General features: G+C 31.2%; 4 protein-coding genes across 5 annotated transcripts; 3 read left to right on the forward strand and 1 right to left on the reverse strand.

The window, feature by feature from the left end:
• Positions 1–61: 61 nt before the first annotated feature.
• Positions 62–14,299, reverse strand: LOC143203049 (uncharacterized). The gene is made up of 4 exons (XM_076415148.1): positions 14,149–14,299; positions 11,357–11,517; positions 11,156–11,270; positions 62–641 (listed from the first exon to the last, which is right to left on the reverse strand). Exons 1-4 carry the CDS (start codon positions 14,258–14,260, stop codon positions 106–108), a joined length of 924 nt encoding a protein of 307 aa, XP_076271263.1. The 5' UTR covers positions 14,261–14,299; the 3' UTR covers positions 62–105.
• On the forward strand, positions 1,500–2,678 carry kune (claudin). Its single transcript, XM_076415152.1, has 2 exons — positions 1,500–1,716; positions 1,814–2,678. The coding sequence occupies exons 1-2, from the start codon at positions 1,578–1,580 to the stop codon at positions 2,344–2,346; spliced, it is 672 nt and encodes a 223-aa protein (XP_076271267.1). The 5' UTR covers positions 1,500–1,577; the 3' UTR covers positions 2,347–2,678.
• sinu (claudin family member sinuous) lies at positions 5,687–8,204 on the forward strand. 2 transcript variants are annotated; one of them, XM_076415150.1, is made up of 2 exons: positions 5,687–5,963; positions 6,973–8,204. In XM_076415150.1, exons 1-2 carry the CDS (start codon positions 5,931–5,933, stop codon positions 7,627–7,629), a joined length of 690 nt encoding a protein of 229 aa, XP_076271265.1. In that variant the 5' UTR covers positions 5,687–5,930; the 3' UTR covers positions 7,630–8,204. The 2 variants fall into 2 exon arrangements, with proteins under 2 accessions (XP_076271265.1, XP_076271266.1); XM_076415151.1 differs by lacking the exon at positions 5,687–5,963 and adding an exon at positions 6,079–6,162.
• On the forward strand, positions 8,614–10,291 carry pck (Claudin superfamily protein pickel). The gene is made up of 4 exons (XM_076415149.1): positions 8,614–8,882; positions 8,941–9,007; positions 9,066–9,403; positions 9,510–10,291. Exons 1-4 carry the CDS (start codon positions 8,840–8,842, stop codon positions 9,761–9,763), a joined length of 702 nt encoding a protein of 233 aa, XP_076271264.1. The 5' UTR covers positions 8,614–8,839; the 3' UTR covers positions 9,764–10,291.
• Positions 14,300–15,833: the final 1,534 nt, after the last annotated feature.

Below are 15,833 nucleotides of genomic sequence, written 5' to 3' on the forward strand. Positions count from 1 at the left end.
AATTGAGAATAAAAGTTAATACTATCTTAACCAAGGCACCAACGAAAGTAAAAAACAAATATGTAATTAATTATTTATTGGTTAAAATTATCTACAACCTTCTTCTTACAGTGTTACATAATTCGCTTTTTGTTTCCAAGACACGTGATCTCTGGAAAATATCTTTGAGGGAACTGGAGACTGTGAATATAAAGCTGTTACTGCTGCAGCAAAACCGACAGACATACACGTCTCTTCAGGCTGATCGTCTAGGATAGCAGTAATAAATCCACTTGCAAAACAGTCGCCAGCTCCACTCACATTCAGGATATCGGTTCTCTTTTCTATTGGATAATGCCTTACAAAAATATTGGTGTCGCTTTTGACTTCAAGAAAAGGATCTGTAGCTAATCCTTTCCTAGCAATGAGAATACCTTGATCACCTAAAGTGATAATAACATTGTCAATAAAATTTGCTACTTTCTTTGCTATATTAACAATATTATCTAAGTTATATGTTAATTCTTTAGTTGTATTTCCCTCCAGGTGCTGATATATTTGCTTTAGTTCTCCTAAATTAGGTGTAATAAACTTGATTGCTTTCCAATAATGGGTTATCAATGGCTTAGTAGCAATAGTTATGTCGGTTGGTTCGTAAAACACTGAAACAACAAGAACAATTTATTTAGTTATCTCTAAGTTACCGCCATTTTTTTTATATATTAATCAACTTAGTTGTTGACATTCCAAACAGCATCAAGTAATTTTTACTGTTGGACATAATGATCCCATTAAATAGATTTAGTTACTATCAAATGATTAATAAATGATAAATTGAAATCATTTATGGCTAAGATAAATAGAATCAGAATTACTTTTAAAAATGTTACGGTAGTTACTAGCTTTATATTAAATTGTTGTTAATGTACATTAGAAAAAATTCTAATCTTTAAACTATATTTATTATGTAATCAAATACTATCCGAATAATATTTTTTTATAAACTGAAAATAACATTTGCCCTAAACTGATCTCATAGAATAAGTTCTACTCCGGAATATGAAATACTCTTATCTCTTGCCTTTTCTATGTCACAGGGCATTACGAAAAGAAAATCTTACATTTCCGTCTAACTCTTGTTAGAGTTGTTAAAATTCATGTGTTAATAAAATAACCGTTTTCGACTGCCAACCAATAAACTTGATTGATACTCTAGTCTTTTTGTGTCTCTAGTGTTTGACGAATCGATAGAATAAATAAAAAAATCATTTCAAATAATCGTTTGAGATATAGAACGTATTATTTATCACAACATAGATACAGATGTATATTTCGATCATAGTATCTCATAGTAAAGCGCTGATATTAATTTGTAGCTTCGTTCTACTAATTTTTTAAGTATCCTATGGTTTCTATCGAATATTTTGAGATAATCGAATTGTTTTACTGCTCTCATCACTAATATTTAGTAACTTTGGTTTCAAAATAGACATTCAATTTGACATCATTTTTCTTTGTTTGACATTTACATTTTTTAGCCACCCACTTGTGCGTTTAGATTTCAGATGAAAACAGTGTAGTGTTATTATAATATAAAAATGGGAATGAAAACTAAAACCGGAAGTTGTGCTATTCTTGTAACAATTACAGCGTTTTTGTGCATTTTAATTGCATTTGTAACGCCCTATTGGCTAGTAAACGATGGAAAGATACTGCAGGCTAGTTTCCAAAAAATAGGTACGATCTTACGAAATAATTTTAGACATAAATATTTCACTTTATTATTTTATTTCGTTCTTTATCAGTAGTTTTAATTTTTTAAATTTTATTCCAGGCCTATGGGAAGTGTGTTTAAATAATTTCGAAGATTTTCGTCATCACTATGATTATAAATTTACTGGTTGCTGGTGGGTGTTTGAGGAAGAATACTACATTATTGATGATTTCCTGTTACCCGGGTTCTTTATCGCAACCCAATTTTTCTTCACACTCTGCATGACCCTTGTTCTTGTAGCAGCTTTCCTAACTTGGTTATATTGCTTCTGCAGTAGAGATCACGATAAGTACCTTCTACTGTTACTAAGTAATGGTTCCAATTTAATTTTGGGGGGTATATGTGGCTTAATATCAGTACTAATTTTCGGTTTTAACGGTGACAATAGAGATTGGATGCCTTACTGGCAACATAATGATCTGGGATGGTCCTTCGGATTGGCTTGTATTGGATCATTATTGTTGTTACCTGCTGGCACATTGTTCTTAGTGGAAGCCCGCAGAACCAGATATCGTAGATTGAGAGGTTCCGCGCCGCAATCTCACTATAACATTGAAATACAAAAGCCTGGACCTCATCATACCGATATTTAAATATCAATACTCAGTTGTAAATATTATGAGTAAAAGTTGCAGTATTTTTCCTGTCTGATGTATTTTTATTTGATTTACCATCAGGAATTTTTGTTTGAGTCTCTTATTTAATTCTTAATATTGGTACAATCTTTTTGAAAATATTTTTATATGTATTATACAAATGTTACGTTATTAATGTTAAGTTTCATATTTATAGTTGCTTTAAATTAGGTTATATCCGTCCATAACAAATATTGTGCTGTAATACACTCGCTGTATTTTTGTACTAACCGTTTTTTATTGTTTTATACAAGTGTACAAAACTATTGTAATAAAAAAGTTAATGAAAACTTACGTTGTTTTATTCTCTTATCAGGGTAAATCAATTTTAGAGAAAAAAATTATCAAATTATTAGAATAGGAAAAAAATTGACATTCACTAACGTTTCTTCATATCCATTAAAGATTTCCAAGCTCAGAAAATTGAGATTTAAATCATAATTTGATTAAATACCATATGTCATCTGTCACATTCATAAATTAGTGTTTTTGTTTTGTTATATTTTGATAAGTAGCTCGACTATTCGCTATGTAAATACACAGTAGATTGCAACAATATGACATAATTATATATCATAATTAAGGTAGGATTTATAGATTTGTTATGGCCTATTCAAAATATAGCCTCATATATCAGGTACTATTATAGGGAATCTATAATAACGACTTTCACTTAATATTAGATTCGTTATGTTCATGAAAAGAAAGTATTTAAAATAGCTTGATGGATTAAAAAGAATTCAAGGAAATACATTTGATACACCTTATTAAATATTTAATGACCAAATAATTACAATTAACTATATTTCAATTAATTGTTAATATCTACATCCGCAATAGTTTATCCATTTGTATAATACCTTTTGTTATTTATTTTATGATGTTATAACAACTTTAAATATCTTAGAATAACATACAGAATAAGTAGTTGTTTTAAAAATGTTATGTAGGTGTATTCTTAGTTGCCTATAAGACTTTGTGTTGAATACAGATAATATCAATATATAAGTTTATACTGGAAAGGTACTTTTAATTAATTTAATTACTTAATTTATTTCATACTTGGTAAATCAGTAAGTAATATAAAATCAATAATACAGTACTATAGCTATATGTAAATTATTCTGAACTTTCAAGATACCTTCAAAGATATGAGAAAAATGATGCCTCGTATATAATACTACCAACAGCTATTGTTCCAACCGAACTACAGTAATAATAATCTTTTTGTAAATTTGTGTGAATCTATGTGTGGTGGTTTTTTCCAAAGAGTTCAAGAAAATCTATTGTTTAAGAACCTTGACAACACTTTAGAACCATTTTATGGTGTAATTTTGCGTTAATGAATCTTTCATCCTATTCAAACTTTTCATCAGTCAAATGTATATACTACTAAGATGGGAAAATAATTTTTTTCAGTGTCATGATTCAGTTCTATTATGTTATTATTGTGATATTATATTGAGTTAAATTACCTTTACTGTTTTGGTGGATACCAGAACATAAAAAGTATCTTTACTATATACGTTAACAATAATAATTTGTTAAAAGGCAACGGAAAAGTTTATATTAAACTGCATTATATTTTCGCATTTACTAATTCAATTAAATCAGAGTTACTGTGGAAATCGCGTATTTCCAGCATTAAAATCTATGCAAATCATTTAATTAGTACGTAAATTTAATTATAAGTTAATAAAATATTTGTTATATTCTAATTAGAAATTCTAACAAACTATTTTTTTCTAAGAAATACCTAACCGATTTCAAACGGTTTAATATACGGAAATTTAATTTCAATATGATATTGGCCCTTTTATCTGTATAAAAAATGAAGAAAAACAGCGATAGGGAAATAGGCCAGAGTTTAACGCAAGTGACGTAGCCCTACGATTGGCTTTGATTATTGCTGCCAAGAAGTGACAGGGCTGTATTCAGTATTAAATTAAATTATCAGAAGTGGGGTTGTCTTATTTAAAACGTTATTTGGTATGATTAGACATCTGTCAACAATATAACCGATCATTAACGATTTTGCATCATTGTATTTGTTTTCTCCTTTTGTACTTTTGAAACCAGTAACATATAACATAACCAGCGTCATATACGCATTTATTTTAATTATTCAGTTTGAAAAAATTTGTAGACGAGAAATCTTGAGCTGGTACTGTTGACTATACTACAATATAAAGTATAATTTTCAATGTTCAAATAACAGTATCAAATCCGACAAGGAATAGCCATTACAGTCACTTTATCTATACTATAATTTTCAGTCACTATAATTTTTGGATAAGTAAACGTAAAAAAGCAAATGTAATCACCGTATTTACCAGACATTGCTCCGAGTCTTAGTAGCACTTCACTTTTTACGAATAACCGTTGGGTAATAAAAAGCCAGAAACGTTTGTTGCATAAAAAAACCTTAATATTTATTTGTACACTAATAGAAGCAAACGAAAATAAATTATTAGATAAGTCTTTATTTAATTTATAAATCTACCTTAGAACCTTCCTAAACTTAAACTAGCAACCCAAACTTTCAAATGACATATGTCAAAATTTCATAATAATCTGATAAAAATTATTTTAAAATTAAATATATTTATTATATATTTTTATAAGTTATTAGTATCATTATTCATATATTGTAGAAGATATCTGTACCAATAAACTTTTCAAAAGTGAACTTTCTTATAGAGAAGTATTTTAGATTAGTTTTTTAATTGATTTAATTTGTATATTCTGTTTTATGCTATATTTTTGAAATTTACATATTAGTTACAAGAACTGGCAACGTGGCGATATCAAATTTTAATACGCATATCAGGCGTTCCATTGAGCAGATTTTTGTATTTCTACGACTCAAATCAGTTAAAAAAGCAACTTTTTGTATTATTTCATATAATTTATCCATATGTATTTATTTAATTTATAAATTCCGGATTTTTAATATCAATCAAAAAGTTCCGCGCCTGAAATACAAATGAAAACACCTCCTAACCTAGCAACCTTTGACACATGTCAACATCTTTTGACAAAATTGAGGGATAGAGACATGAAGAATCCGTAAAGATATTCTATGGATAGAGACTTGACTCAAATAATTATCGAACTAAAGACTATTTTAAAAACAAAGACAAGTCATACCAAAAAATATTTTTTTTTGACATGAATGACACTGAAAATATACAATTTGTATATATCAACTATTTATTTTAACGATTATTTAAATTTTGCCTTATTACGGTCCTGGCAAAGGTAAGTTCGGACATTAATGGTCGGTGTGTCGGGCAGCGTACTGCGCTAGGTGAAGTTACCAGCGAAGCAAGTTTGTTATTGTTCGTTACTTTTGCTGTTTACAGGCGTGGTCGGGCCTTTTTTACAATTTTAATTATTTTAAGACATTCGTGGTAACATCTAATCAAGAAAACACTTCCACCCGTAGTCTTCCGCAACTGCCAAAAATACCACCCATCGGCCAACAAAAAACATTTTTACATCCTACCGCCAAAGAAACCTTTTAAATACATATATGACTAATGGTGGACCGTTACCGAGAAGAAGAAGAGGAGGTAAATAACATCATAATCTTATTTCCTACGTTACTCAATTAATATATCCTATAAAACGCTTGATATTCATAAAACATACAGTCAATGATATAATGAGTTTAGTTACACGTTTTGCTAAGTATAATTCGTGTCTTAAACTAACCATTAGAGAAAATTTCAATAATCATCTTTATGATTTGTTATGAATACATAATTTAAGGTATTTTTTAATGTATTTGAAAATATCTGCTTGTCAATAGATTATCATGATACTTGCATACATTATTATGACAGATAATGTCATTGTGACATTAGGGCTATGTAATACAATAATAAATTAGTATCAAATATGTATTATGATATTATACATTGTTGTTTATATACTATAGACGGATCTAACTTTAATTTTTGTTCTTTTTAAATTGCCATTAATCAATATATTTTAAAATAAGAATGTTTTATTTATTGCATTGCCAAAAATGAATTTTTATTGACCTACGGCTAGATAGTGATAATGAATGGCTTCAGTTGACAAGTTGTTAGGGAATATGCATTATCAACTGATTTTTGTAATCACTATATTGTTTTAATGTTAAAATACATATACATCAATAAGGAAATTATGGAAAATAGCGCATGTACTACATAAAAAATGGTAATTATAGAAAATTAGAATTTGGATTTTTATGATTGGTTATTAATATATAATAACTATGTTTACCACATAATATTAGATATTATAGGTACTATATATTGGCATAATATGACTAGTATAATGTCAAGATGAAAGATGAAAATTTTAATATATAATTTTTTTTTTCATTTGTTTTTATTGACTTAAGATTGGTTTAATAAGTGACTTTTGTTAATAACTTGTCAAAGAAAAATGCATTGTTCATCTACCTTACATCTACCTTAAATAACTAAATTGTTCATTAAATTTTGGCAGTTCTTAACTTATGAATGCTTTTAATTTTGAATCATATTCACAATATTGCGTGTTTTTGCTAATTGAAGTTTGGTTTTTTAGATGAAGAAGAGATCCTTAGCTGGTAACGTTGCGATAGGCTTCGTGGTGATAACTTTCGTCCTGATAGCGGTCGCTTTCGCCACCCCCAGCTGGTTGGTGTCCGATTACCGGATAACCGGAGCCCGCCTGGACCGTTTCGGCCTATGGAGTCACTGTTTCCGGTCATTGCCCGATCCCATGGATAACAACCAAAGAAGATTCTTCGTGGGATGTCGCTGGATATACGACCCGTTCACCACGGGATACGATCAGATCCGAGGATACCTGGTGCCCTCGTTCATGGTCGCCACCCAGTTCTTTTTCACCATATCGTTCTTAGCCGCCTTGTGCAGCGCCGCTCTCACGTTGTTGTATTTCTTGTGTTGTGGACCGGATATGACACGATACGTCTCGCTGATTAAGACGAACGCTTTAGTTTTGTTGGTAGGAGGATTGTCAGGTGGCCTGGCTGTGGTGGTGTTTGCCTCGTGCGCTAACAGGAAAGGCTGGATGCCCGGTCACGATAACAACTTCTTCGGTTGGTCTTTTGCTTTGGCATGCATAGGATCCATAGCAGCTCTGATCGCTTCAACGTTATTTTTCGTCGACGGTCACGTCCAGCAAAGGAAGCGGGATAAAATCAAAGATTCGCAAATGCGATTTGAAATGGAACATTAACAAATTCGAATTTTGCGTGAACGTTACCGATTTCTGTTATAATTGGTATATTTGATTTTAAAGAGCACAGAAGGTTGTATACAATGTTTTTATAGTAATTTTTTCGAATATACATTATATACTATAAAAAGTATGTATAGATTTGTAAATATTTTGAATGCTTTTATACGATGTAAACAAAAAAATAATTAAAACAATTTATTTTATCAGGGAAAAAATATATATAGAATTTTATATATTTTGTAACGATAAATAAAATAATTTTTCAACAGCACAACTTATTCGGTAGTTGTACAGTACAAATTAATAAATTAAGGTGCCTTGTACATCTATCTGTCACTCTCCTCATAGTGGAAGCTTGAGATCGTGTAGCCATTGTTTTAAGTTTAATTATTCCGTCCATATTACTCTAAAAATGTTTAATTTTAAATATATATTTAAGTTATTGTTTATGTTTAAGTATTAAAATTAGATTATTTTTTATTTCTGGTATTGCACTATACCTTAAAAAGTGTGTTTCTTTTTTATATATTCTGTACAATGTTTTCAGTATAATAAATTTTTTATTGAACTAATATCCGTGTTTCATTTAATATTACATTTTAAATATAGTTATTTTGAAAATTAGTAGAAGGCTTATTTTATTTCATTTGTCTTCGAATTTGTTGACAATGTCGTTAATCAAAAATTTTTTTTATTTATTTCAATAATATTCGCCTCTCAACTCAACATTAATAATTCAATATACAAATATTTTCATTTTAAATAATAGTTCGTCAATATTTCTTTAATGTATAGAAAAAATGGTTGACATCGGTGAGATAATGAACTATTTTCACACTATAAAGAGGTAACAATTTGCTTTTACCATTTCTCTCTCAAACATATACATTTGAAAAAATGCAGGCATCTCTGTTTTATTTACGGTACATTTGAGAAAACATTAGTACTAGTTTATCACTTCAATTACCAAGTGATAAGTTTAAATATAATTTTAACTCATTTATACGTTTACTTAGAGAGATTATGAATTTTAAATTATAGTTTTACTACTAATTCAATATTTAGTAGCGGGTGTCGTGAAAAGAGTTTTAACCGTAAGCAATGACAGACGTCAGTCAAAACCAAATGGGCGTCTGCCTTTCCTGTTGACCGTAAAATGTCAACAAAGTAAACTTATTTTTGAGCCGTATTTAATATTTATATCATCATGAGTACCGAAATGGAGAAAAATAATTATCCAAAAGCATCCAGTGAGTGTTTCTTAAATAAATTATAATGATTGAGATTGTATTTTCTTGTATTTTGCAGAATATTTGGTTAATGGAGCGTTGTTAACGTATATTGCCGGGATGTTTTTGATGATTGCATTTTGCAGGTGAGTTCATATGTTTTCGGTGGGTTTATTCTTTAAAAAATGTATTTACTGTTTTTAGTCCGTACTGGGTAAAGTCTTACGACGAAACTTTTTCCAACTTCAAGAACATGGGGTTGTGGGAGTATTGTTTTCAAGATTTTCAGTACCCACTGTACCAGTTCGATCATTTATTTAACGGTTGTCACCACGTCTTCAGTCAGGAGTACTATGTTATAAGAGAATGGCTGTTACCTCCATGGTTAATGGCCGTGCAGGCTTTTGTTACCATGTCATTCCTACTGAGCTTTGGATCCCAAGTTATCATGGCAATGCAGCTTTGTCGCTGGCCATTGGAATTTGTTTTGAGGTATGAATGGATTTTATCAGGAATCGACTTGATATGCGTAGCCACAACAAGTAAGTTTTAACAATATAATAGTTTATTTTACAAGCTAGATTGAGTAGTGAAGTGCCTTGAATCTCAGAAATAGTTAAATATTAGTTATTTCTTTATTATTTCCAGGTGTATTTATGTTTTTTGCAATTGCTGTGTTTGGAGGGTCCCACGTTAGACGCGATTGGCTGATGTACCCCAATTTCAACTATTTGTGCTGGTCATATGGTTTTGCCTGTTTGTCATTCTTTTTCCACAGTTTTGCAACTTTTTTTATATACAAAGAAGCAAGATTGAGTTATGAACGTCGTCGGGAAGCCAAGAATCTCATCATGCAAATGCAGCCCAATCCTCAACACCGTTTGGGGTGGCCATCATATTAAGTCGTAGTTTTTGTTTTTCATGAAACACATTATATTATTAATTGTGATTCCTGTCAATGGGATGATACATTTACATAACCACAATTTATTATGTATACATATAACAAATGTGTGATAGTTCTTGAAGATATTAATCTTATTTTTCTATGCAAGTACGAGATATTTAGAGATTATTTAAGGTAATCACTGTTTTTAATAGTATTTATTTAGCAAGCAACATTAATTGATCCAAGGTGCAATATCTGTGTACACTGTTCAAATTGTATTTTGGATTCAAGTGTTGTATATATCAAAGTGGCCTTTGAAATCAAAATGAAAGTCTTGAAGAAGTACAAGAATATATTTTTAAAATATATTTTTTTTTCTGACATGTGATTGAGAGATCTGTTTTAATTGAAACTTAATTCCATCCATTTTAGTGGCAATTTCTTTTTTATATAGTTATTATTATAGTTTTGCTATTTGTGTTTGTTTAAATCCAAATTAATTGATATTATTTAATTTTTTAAATTAAATACCTTTTTCCTCTGTTATGTGTTTTTCTTTATAATTAGTGGTATACAATTTTTATTTCAGGTTTCTTTGTTATCCATAGTATTCACAAAAATGCCACACCACAATAATAAACAAAAGTTAGGATTCAAAATAACTGACTTGAAGTTTAAAACTTTCAAATGTCAACTTCTTCCAGTTTATTTACCAGTTGCTTAGCAACACATCTAACAGTAGATAAGGGACATTTGTTCAATTTTTGACAAATTAAGAATATAATACGTTACTAAGAAAGTTTTGTGTGGTATAACTATCGTCTAATTTTTTTCTGAGATATTTATTAATATGAATTTTTCTGGAAGTACTATGCCAAATATTTAAATTATTATCATATGTTTTTATTCCTTGTCTGGGATATCAATAAAAACACTAGAGCATAACTCTATAAGAGGCGCAATCAACAAAACGGAACTGACTAATGCACTTCTATACGTAATTATATTACAGCTTCCGTATTTTTGTGTAAATATCTGAAACTTAAAATTATAGGTGATTCATAGGGGGGGTCAAATTAGTCCTGTAACTTATTTATCGGTCGCTTGGCAACGCTGATACCGGCGCATCCACCAATTGCTTTATTTAAATATCAACCTACTATCATTTCATTTAGATCAATTAAAAAATATAACATTAATAGAAAAGTTTCATGTGGCAACTTAAAGATTTCCAATTCCATCTAGTTTTGTGGCAATTTTTGCGTACGGTTATTATTATTAGTTTTACTTTATAAGCTCAACAAAATATATTTTCACCAGAGTAATTATTCCAACGTCTTAATTATCTTTTGATATATTATTTAATAATAAAGTAGCCATTTAAATTCCATTTAAATATACTTACCTGGAATAGCATGATAATGAGCAATTTGAAGTGTTTTCTCCATTGCATCAATAGACAAATTACCGTCGATAATTAAAAGAGGACTCTGCTTTATTTGGTCTTCATAATATTCAATCTAAAAGAAATTATTATAGTGGCCAGTCACGTAAATCCGTAGATGGTTTAACTGGTCATATATGTATTATGTAAATAAAATCTTACCATTTCTGGTGTTATTTGATTATGGATGTTCATGTCGCCCATTAGGAAGGAGCAATTTCCATTTTTATCCAAAACGACGATACACTGCGCCGAATGATTGTCTCTGCATATTTTGATGCATTTTCGGGATTCTTCCGATAGATTTCTTGTTAAAATACGCCCTAAAACAACCATAAGATCTATTTTAGTATGTAGCTAATCATTTTAATTAGTTGGAACAATTACTAGATTCAAGCATGGGTTTCCAGGTTAAAAATACGCTATGCAGGTTTGTATATTAATAACAACTGATGACCAAATTAAATAAGAAATGTTTTAATACATTCTAAGAAACAAACGAACAAAATGAAACATTACAAACACATTTTAGTTTGTATAACTGCAAAAGTGTGTATTGAACTAAACAAGAATTTACTTTTGGTAACTGTATAAGTAGGTAATAAATACTAAAAAAAATGGGTGTACAAATCGAACTGTCAGTGTCTTATTTCCCATTAAATTATTATTATCTGGATCTCTTTTTTCGTCCTCAAGTTAGAAAGAGAAAAAAATAAAATTGGACATTAATCAAATAGTGATAGTTGGCCCGTCTATTTTATATTAGTGTTTTATTTTATATCTATTTGAAATAGTTAGTGTTTAAATATTGTCGCGAAAAAGTACTAATCAATCCCAGACGACTATGGCAAATGACCAAAAAGTAATTAGCTTATTTCTACACTGTAATAAAGTTTATTCAAAGGACGGATTTAGTTCATTGACATATAAATTTAATATATTTAATTACCATTATTTTTTAAATTATAGTTGCTTTTATTGCAATAACATTGTTAATAATCCACCACTTGACGCCTCGAATACATACTTCCAAATGTTTTAAAGTCAATGTTTGATAAAATTGTGAAAATTGTTTAAACGAATTAGAAAGAAAAATGATATCACATTGTTGGTAGTATTGTTCGTTTTTTTCTTCATAGAACGGCGGGATCGGTCTATACAGTTTAATAAGAAACCGCCCTAAAGGGTATTGACATTTTTATTTAACATCTTTTATGAAATCGTGGTATATAGCGAGTTTATATAACGGAAACTTATTTAGTTTAGATGGTTAGCAGTATTAACATTAAAATGTATTACTTATAAAATGTCTTGTAACATACTATATACTCTTTTAAACTTTTTCTTTATTATAAATTTTTTGTAGCAAGTCAATTGAAAAGTTCCCACTCTGACACATAGATGGCGCTACTAGAATTAAATCCATATGATTTTTAGTTAGAAGATGCGTGTATAAATTTGACAGCTGTATATTATCGAATTATAGCATTTTGAGTGATGCAACTTTTGTTATTGGGAAAAAAATTGATAAAAGGGAATTTTGCGTGTTGATAAAATATTGATTTTTAAAGGGAAAAAATACAGTTGAAGCAAAAACTTGGCTTGATACCGAGTTTCCGGACACTGCCCCAGGAAAATCAACCATCAAGGATTGGTATGCTAAGTTTAGACGTGGTGAAATGAGCAGCGAAGACGGTGAATGCAGTGGACGCCCAAAACACGTTGTTACAGACGAAAACATTAAAAAATTACCAAAATAAATTTGAATGACCGTAAATTGAAATTGAATGAAATAGCGGACACTCTAAAGATATGAACTGAACGTGTACATCATATCATTCACGATTATTTGGGTATGAGAAAGCTCTGTGCAAAGTGGGTGCCGCGAGCTCACTTTTGACCAAAAAAAAAACGACGAATTGATGATTCGGAGCAGTGTTTGAAGATGATCAAGCGTAATAAACCCGAGTTTTTGTGTCGATATGTGACAATGGTGGTGACAAAGTGGACTGCACACGATGAACCCTCTCCAAAGCGTGGGAAAACGGAACAGTCGGTTGGAAAAGTTATGGCGTCTGTATTTTGGAATGCGCATGGAATAATTTTCATTGACTACCTTGAAAAAGGAAGGACCATCAACAGCGACTATTACATAGCGTTATTGGACCGTTTGTAGGACGAAATCGCCGAAAAACGGCAATATTTGAAAAAAAAGAAAATGCTGCTTCACCAGGACAATGCACCGTGTCACAAGTATTCAACAAGTCAAATTGGGCTGCGAATTGTTTCCTCATCCACCGTATTCTCCAGATCTGGCCTCCACCGACTATTTCCTGTTCTCAGATCTTAAAAGAATGCTCGCTGGGAAGAAATTTTCGTGGAATGGAGAGGTGATCGCCGAAACTGAGACCTATTTTGAAGCAAAGGTCAAATCATACTACAAAAATGATATCGAGAAGTTGGAGGGTCGCTATAATCAGTGTATCACCCTTGAAGGGAATTATGTTGAATAGAAAGAAACTAATTTTGCCAAAAAAATGTGTTTTACTATGGTAGGCCGGGGACTTTTCAATTGACCTATTAAGTGTTGAGAATCCGTCTTCATGCGTGACTCTACATTTTCTTTCGAAAATATATTATTTCAGTAGTCGACAGTAACATTGCGGTAGCAATTTACTCATTATATAGATGAATGCCATTTTCCATTTTGTAAATAGTAATTACTATTTTCAGTCGATGCTACTTTTTCTACAGCCTTAGGCGGAGATATATCTTTTGCTTTGTTTGATTTTTTGTGATTATCGACCCTTTCGACTTTTGCTTCCCAACACTTAGTTATAACTAAGGGTAATAACAAAATGACAGGTCCTGAAATAACTCCTAGAGCTATACAAACATTTTAATACATTTATTTGTAACGATTTTTAGTTATCGTTTGATAAGATGATACTAACCTTGCTCGTCGTCTCCCACCGCCGATATAAAGTGACAATTGCGGCCCAGTTTCCCCATCGCCTCGCAGATATTGCGTCCCACACCTCCCGGTGTGTATTCCAGCCGGCCCATGTGTATTCGACCGTCCAGCTGGAATGAGAACGGAGAAAAAAATAAATTATGCGGTTTATTCGATTCCCGACGATTAGGGGTATTGGGTGAGGAGGGCCGAAAGCGGCAGTATTAAAACTCATAACGTGCGACGTGTTCGAATCGGAATCTAGATTGTCTTTTTTTTTCTGTCGGTTTCTTACGGTGTCTGGACCGGTGGGGTCGATACTTAGGTCTATATTGGATGGCAGATGGTTTTTTTTAAACGACAAAACAGTTCAATCAAAATTAACGGTGGTTTTGGTATAGAAATTCAAAACGAATCAATGATTTTAGAATTGGCGAAGAATGTTCTCTCAGTGGGACTTCTCATTTTTCGAATCGAGAGCTTCTTCTGCTTCCAACGATGCTAGTACAGGGTCCTTACCTGAAAAACTTCGGAAATTATCAATTTTGAAGTAGAAGAATGTCCAATACTGGGTTTGGAATCGCCTATTATTCAGTTGTGAATATTAAGTATCATTAACCGAGTTCAGCAATGAAAGAACCAAAAGCAGATGCACCGAAAGGCAGTTTTTTTGGATCGCGTTCTTTACTTACTTTATACATGTGACACACAACTGAAGAAACTCTTACTCTTACATTTGATCATAACACTGGCTACTAGAAAGTATAGCGAAGAAGCAACCAGAAAACTGCAACTCATAAGCAATTAAATTAATAAGTGGACCTAGACATGGAGAATAAAAGTCGTCTAGATTGTCTTTTTTTTTCTCTCGGTTTCTTGTGCTTTCTGGTTCGGTGGGGTGGATATTTCGGTCTATATTGGGAGGGCAGATGATTTATTTACCATTTGCAACTCTCACTGTTCAGCTTAGCTTGTGTAATGAATTGAGAAATAGAGAACAAAAGAGCAAGTCCATGCAAAAATGATTCTTCCATAAAATAAAATAGTTCATTAGTGAATTTTTTCACCAAATATATTGGTGATTTCTTTATCCTGAAACCCTAACAAGCAACTTACAAAATTGAACAGTAAAAATGTTATTTTTTATCCTACACAGAAAACGAACTAAAGTCCAAAAACCTAAAACAGAACTTTAGTCTTCTAAGGCAGAGTACCCTTTAAAATGTTTGGCTGAACTGTTTGATCCATGGTCTTCTCAATGTTAACCTGTGTGAATCATATCAAAGATATAGAATCACAAATATGACTTAATTAAAGATTAGTTGGAGTGAAACTCACACTTTGATGCAGATTAGACTTGGCTGGAACATTTAACATTAAATTGGCTTAGATTAGATTAAATAGACACGTAACTGTCACCCACAAAGTGGAGAAGAATGTCTAATACTGGATTTGGAATCACCTATTAGTAAAATGTAAATGTCAGGTATCGTTACCCGAGTTCAACAACGAAAGAACCAAAAGCAGGTGTACCGTAAGGTAGTGTTTTGGTTCCTGTTCTTTACTTACTTTATGCATGTGACATACCACTGATAGAAACTTTTACTATAGCTACATTTGATCATGACACTACGATACTTGCTACTGGAGACAATGGCGAAGAAACAACCAGGAAACTGCAACTCG

The sequence above is a fragment of the Rhynchophorus ferrugineus genome, unplaced genomic scaffold (genome assembly GCF_030347505.1).
Source record: "Rhynchophorus ferrugineus isolate W39M unplaced genomic scaffold, kcgeb_rfMv2 rfM9, whole genome shotgun sequence".
Lineage (NCBI taxonomy): Eukaryota > Metazoa > Arthropoda > Insecta > Coleoptera > Curculionidae > Rhynchophorus > Rhynchophorus ferrugineus.